This window comes from Poecilia formosa, unplaced genomic scaffold (assembly GCF_000485575.1).
Source record: "Poecilia formosa unplaced genomic scaffold, Poecilia_formosa-5.1.2 Scaffold875, whole genome shotgun sequence".
In the NCBI taxonomy this organism is placed as follows: domain Eukaryota; kingdom Metazoa; phylum Chordata; class Actinopteri; order Cyprinodontiformes; family Poeciliidae; genus Poecilia; species Poecilia formosa.
Window position 1 is genome coordinate 44,398 of NW_006800814.1, and position 5,092 is coordinate 49,489.

Sequence of the window (5,092 nt, forward strand, 5' to 3'; positions counted from 1 at the left end):
ACAAGGTGAGGGCGCTATGCTACTGCTACGACAAGGTGAGGGCGCTATGCTACTACTACGACAAGGTGAGGGCGCTATGCTACTGCTACGACAAGGTGAGCACGCTGCGCTACTACTACGACAAGGTGAGGGCGCTAGGCTACTACTACGACAAGGTGAGGGCGCTATGCTACTGCTACGACAAGGTGAGGGCGCTATGCTACTACTACGACAAGGTGAGGGCGCTATGCTACTGTTACGACAAGCTGAGCGTGCTACGCTACTACTATGACAAGGTGAGCGTGCTATGCTACCGCTACGACAAGGTGAGGGCGCTGCGCTACTACTACGACAAGGTGAGCGTGCTATGCTACTGCTACGACAAGCTGAGCGCGCTGCGCTACTACTACGACAAGGTGAGGGCGCTACGCTACTACTATGACAAGGTGAGCGTGCTATGCTACCGCTACGACTATGACAAGGTGAGCGTGCTATGCTACCGCTACGACTATGACGAGGTGAGTGCGCTACGCTACTACTACGACAAGGTGAGCTCGTTATGCTACCGCTACGACTATGACAAGGTGAGTGCGCTATGCTACTACAACGACAAGGTGAGTGCGCTATGCTACTACAACGACAAGGTGAGGGCGCTGCGTTACTGCTACGACAAGGTGAGGGCGCTATGCTACTACTATGACAAGGTGAGCGTGCTATGCTACCGCTACGACAAGGTGAGGGCGCTNACAAGGTGAGCGTGCTATGCTACCGCTACGACAAGGTGAGGGCGCTGCGCTACTACTACAACAAGGTGAGCGTGCTATGCTACCGCTACGACAAGATGAGCGCGCTGCGCTACTACTACGACGAGGTGAGGGCACTATGCTACTGCTACGACAAGGTGAGCGCGCTATGCTACTGCTACGACAAGGTGAGGGCGCTACGCTACTACTATGACAAGGTGAGCGTGCTATGCTACCGCTACGACAAGCTGAGCGTGCTGCGCTACTACTATGACAAGGTGAAGGCGCTATGCTACCACTAGGACTATGACAAGGTGAAGGCGCTACGCTACCGCTACGACTATGACAAGGTGAGTGCGCTATGCTACCGCTACGACTATAACAAGTTGAACGCGCTACGCTACCGCTACGACAAGCTGAGTGCGCTACGCTACCGCTTAGGCTGGTGGGGGAATGTACTGCTGTTCAGTTCCTGCAGGTCCAAGTAACTCAGAACCAGAACCTGGTTACTGATGTCGCTGTGGTCTTCTTCCAGAACATCATCAAGAAGGTCAGCGGTCAGAAGTTCGTCTATAAGTTTGTGAGCCAGCCTGACCCGGTGCTGGCAGACGGGCCTCACGGTGCCGAGGACGTCCCGAAGAAAGACACCTGCGACCCCATCGGCCAGCTGAAAGGCCAGGGGGGCGTGGCGTCAGTCTTCCAGTCAAAGGGCTCGGCCCAGGTACGGCGTCTTGTTTGTTATCATGAAACCTGGTTGTGGCCGGTTGTCATGACGATGTGTCGCCCGCAGCGCCCGGCGCCCGGCGGCGCCCAGAAGAGCTCCAGGAACGACTACATGAAGTCTGGCCTCTACTCCACCTTCACCATCCAATCCCTGCAGGCCCCGCCCAACCCCCGCCCAATCAAATCGGAGCTCCTGCTGCAGCCGGACCCCGCCCCCAAGGCCAGAGAGGTGAGGCCTCTTCATCACTCCTCTTCCTCAGCCAGAGGGGCGATGGTCTTCATCGTGTCTTCCTCCCAGGTGAGCCTGCTGCCAGAAGGCCGGCCCTCCCCTCCAGCTGGTGGCGCTGTGGACTCGCTGCAACTCGCCGCCCAGGCCTCGCCCCGCCCCGCGCCGGCGCTCAGCCCGCAGGCCGCCGCCAGCTGCCAATCACAGGTCAGAACCGTCTGCCTTTGCACCTTTAGTTCTGACCCGGTTCTGACCGACCCGCTCCCCCTCTGTCCTCAGCAGAACCTCCCCACCCCCCCTGTCAGCGACCCTCCCCATATCTACCTCACCAGCGTGGGCGACTCGCGCCCTTTTGCCCCCCTGCTCCCCCTGGCTCCCTGCGGGGGCCGAGGGCCAGGCTCCACCCCCGACGGGCCGCCGGGCCCCCTGCTGGATGACGCCCCGCCCCACCCTGTCTTCGTCATCATCAACCCGTCACCCCCGCCCCAGGCCCCGCCCTCTCCCGTCGTCATCAAGGAGGAGAACCTGCCATCGGAGGAGGAGCTGCTGGAGATGGTGACCCTGCAGAGGAAGCAGGCGGACCAGGTGAGGGCCAGCGCCTCCGGAACCAGAAGGCCCGGTTCTGGTTCCGATGGACGCAGGCTGTGACCAGCTCTCCTCTGACCCGTCCAGGTTCCCCAGCTCGTCTGTGGCCCAGCAGAACCAGAACCGCCTGTCACCATCGTGGAGAGCCCTCCTCCTCCTGAGCTGGACGCCCAGCAGGAAGTGGAAGAGGGTAGGGCCAAGGACTCTCCAGCAGGTAACTTCCTGGTTCTCCATGTCAGACCAGAACCTGGTCCAGCTGCCGGTTCCGTTGCTTCTTCTCTGGACTTATCTTCGTTTTCCCGTCAGAGCCCTCCGTTGCCATGGTAACGTGCTCCTCCTCATCTTCGGCATCGACCTCGCCGTCCGGCGCCGGGCCGCCCAAACCCAAGAAGCCTCGCATCCTGGAGCTGCCATCCTCGCCCTCCCTGCCGCCCGGCCTCTCCCTGGATAAGGTTCTGATGATCCGGGTCGCGTGACCCGCCAGTCCGTCTGTCACAGTTCTGACATCACTTCCTGTCCCCCTGCAGGTCAACGCCGCTGTCAACAGTCTGTTGGCGCCGGGCGCTGCCAACACGCTGACACCGACTGTCATCACCTCCCACGCCCTGGTAAGCTGGACCAGAACTGGGTCTCATGGTTCTGATCAGATCCTCAGTGACTCATTATTTTCTCCATGAGGAGTAAATGAATGTTGGCCAATATGCTACGTACTGCATGCTAGCTAAGCTCGGCGTTCTAGCTAACTGTCTGGTTGTTTAAAGCAGTTTAGACTTCGATACCCAAATGGACCTGGTTTTTCTTCAGAACCAGAAGCTCAGAAGGTTTTCCTGTTTACTCTGACATCAGAGTCTGCATTAAATCCCTGAGTGAGGAGATCACCATGGCAACAGATGTCCTGCCGTGCCTCACTCTATGGTTTAATGTTTCTGAACAGGAAGTGACTTGGAGGACTTGTTACCTTGGAGACCAAGCAACTTCTGAAGATGACTGATTTTCCCACCTGACTGTAAACAGCCTGCTGTCTCCAAACGGTTCTGAAAAGTTCTGGAAGGTTCTGTGTTCATGTTTTCCAGACTCCGGTGCTGCTGACGCCCAGCGCTCTTCCCTCCACCATCCACTTCTGGAGCACGCTCAGTCCCATCGCCCCACGCTCACCGGCCAAGCTGTCCTTCCAGGTAATAGACAGAGCCCACAGCAACATGACCGTCTAACCCAGTGTTTCTCAACCTTTTTCGGGCCAGCGCCCCCCAGCCTTTATCCAGGTCCCTCACCGCCCCACCAAAGAAATTTGTAGGCTATTTTGCACTGAGCATTATTTTATCATTAATATTACTATCACTATTGTAGATGTTTTGATTTTTATGCTTGTTTCTGTATTTATCATCAAAAATAATTTCCCAGAGAACAAAGAAGCCATGAGAATAGAAATTATTTTCACAGGCGTTTACGAAAAATGCAATGAACATTCAAGTTAAAATCTGTAGGCCTATCAGCAGCCAATCAGAGGAAACAATATTCTTATTCTTTGCCATTTTCTAGTTGTTAAATATTCTAGAAAATGATAAAAGATGTACAACATGCCAGTTTAAACTTTGAACTATTTGCAAACCGGCTGAGCTCTGCAGCATTAAAACATGGATAGAACTGTAACTACATTAATCACAGCTCTTCTTCTCTTCAGTGTTTGTTTCTGGTGGTGCAGCTCTGTGCTGCCTTCAGGAGAATGGGACATCAGAGTATCCTCCATAAAACTTCACCCACATGGCATTTAGTGTGCAAACCAGAGCTTTCAGTGGAAAAACTAAAGTTCCTTTAATGCCATAGAAATATGAGACAGAAACATGGATTATATCTTTATATAGACCTGACTATTGATTATAGATTAATAGATTTACTGGACAGAAATTACAAAGAACAAATCTGGTTCTTAAATCCTAATGAGTCAAACTGAAAGTGTCATGGAGTCGTCAGCCTCATCACATTAACACTGACATGGAAAATAATATTGAATAAATAAATGTATCAAATCTAATTAAAACCATAAATAAGTGATCAGTTATTTACTGTTATGGTCTGTAAGATATTTATTCTCAGTATTAGATGTGGTCTCAGCAAACCCATGGCACTTCATCTATATTATTTTACCTTTTATCTGGAAATAGTGTCTGTTTATCTTGCCATACAGTCTCTGTATTAATTATTGCTCTAAATGTCTTGCCATACCCGTTTATTCCTCTGTATTTAGTTTCTTAGTTTATTCTTGCATTTTGTTCTTCATTCATTTCCATTTAGTTTCATTTGATTAGTATTATCCTCTCCTGGTTTATTGCTGTGTCCACTTTAGTTTCTTTCCTGTTAGATTTATTTGATCGTTTATTGACCATCATTAATCTTCACTCATCACCTTCTGCGCCTCCTAATCATCATGTTTCACATCATGTGTTGATTTTTCACTGTTCAGCGTCAGATTCTCTGTTTTTATGCCGTAATTCACATCTAGTTCGTCGCTCCGTTTTATGTCCCGCTTCTGTTTCACAGTTTTGCGCAATGTGCGCGTCGTTTTTATTTTTTTTAACCCCCTATGGTGCGCAGCGGTCGGGAAGCGTATCGATGGGGAAAAGGCAGACTGACATAAACCTTTCAAAACAACGGAAACAATTTCGGTATTCTGATTATTGAAAGTTAAAAGTGCTGTGTTGTTCCATCACCCCCGTTTCATACCGGACCTCTTGCTGCACCGATGTTAACGCTATAAAATGAACGCTCTCTATCGAGGTGTCACCATGGAGGGATTTCTTTATTTAAATGGTTCATTTTTCTGAGGGACACACAGTGA

The 5,092-nt window shown here is 51.5% G+C and overlaps 1 protein-coding gene across 3 annotated transcripts in view; it reads left to right on the forward strand.

Moving 5' to 3' along the window:
- elk1 (ETS transcription factor ELK1) overlaps positions 1 to 3,641 on the forward strand; it is an 11,140-nt gene extending 7,499 nt beyond the window's left edge. Inside the window, exons 4-14 of one of the 3 annotated variants that reach the window (XM_016667023.1) lie at positions 6 to 335; positions 528 to 683; positions 731 to 880; positions 1,258 to 1,443; positions 1,513 to 1,674; positions 1,744 to 1,878; positions 1,954 to 2,256; positions 2,344 to 2,470; positions 2,563 to 2,708; positions 2,784 to 2,864; positions 3,330 to 3,641. In XM_016667023.1, coding sequence (XP_016522509.1) covers positions 6 to 335; positions 528 to 683; positions 731 to 880; positions 1,258 to 1,443; positions 1,513 to 1,674; positions 1,744 to 1,878; positions 1,954 to 2,256; positions 2,344 to 2,470; positions 2,563 to 2,708; positions 2,784 to 2,864; positions 3,330 to 3,467 — 1,914 coding nt within the window. In that variant the 3' untranslated portion in view covers positions 3,468 to 3,641. Of the gene's footprint in view, positions 1 to 5; positions 396 to 527; positions 684 to 730; positions 881 to 1,257; positions 1,444 to 1,512; positions 1,675 to 1,743; positions 1,879 to 1,953; positions 2,257 to 2,343; positions 2,471 to 2,562; positions 2,709 to 2,783; positions 2,865 to 3,329 lie in introns of all 3 variants that reach the window. The other 2 variants (XM_016667024.1, XM_016667025.1) reach the window with 2 other exon arrangements.
- The last annotated feature ends 1,451 nt before the right edge of the window (positions 3,642 to 5,092 follow it).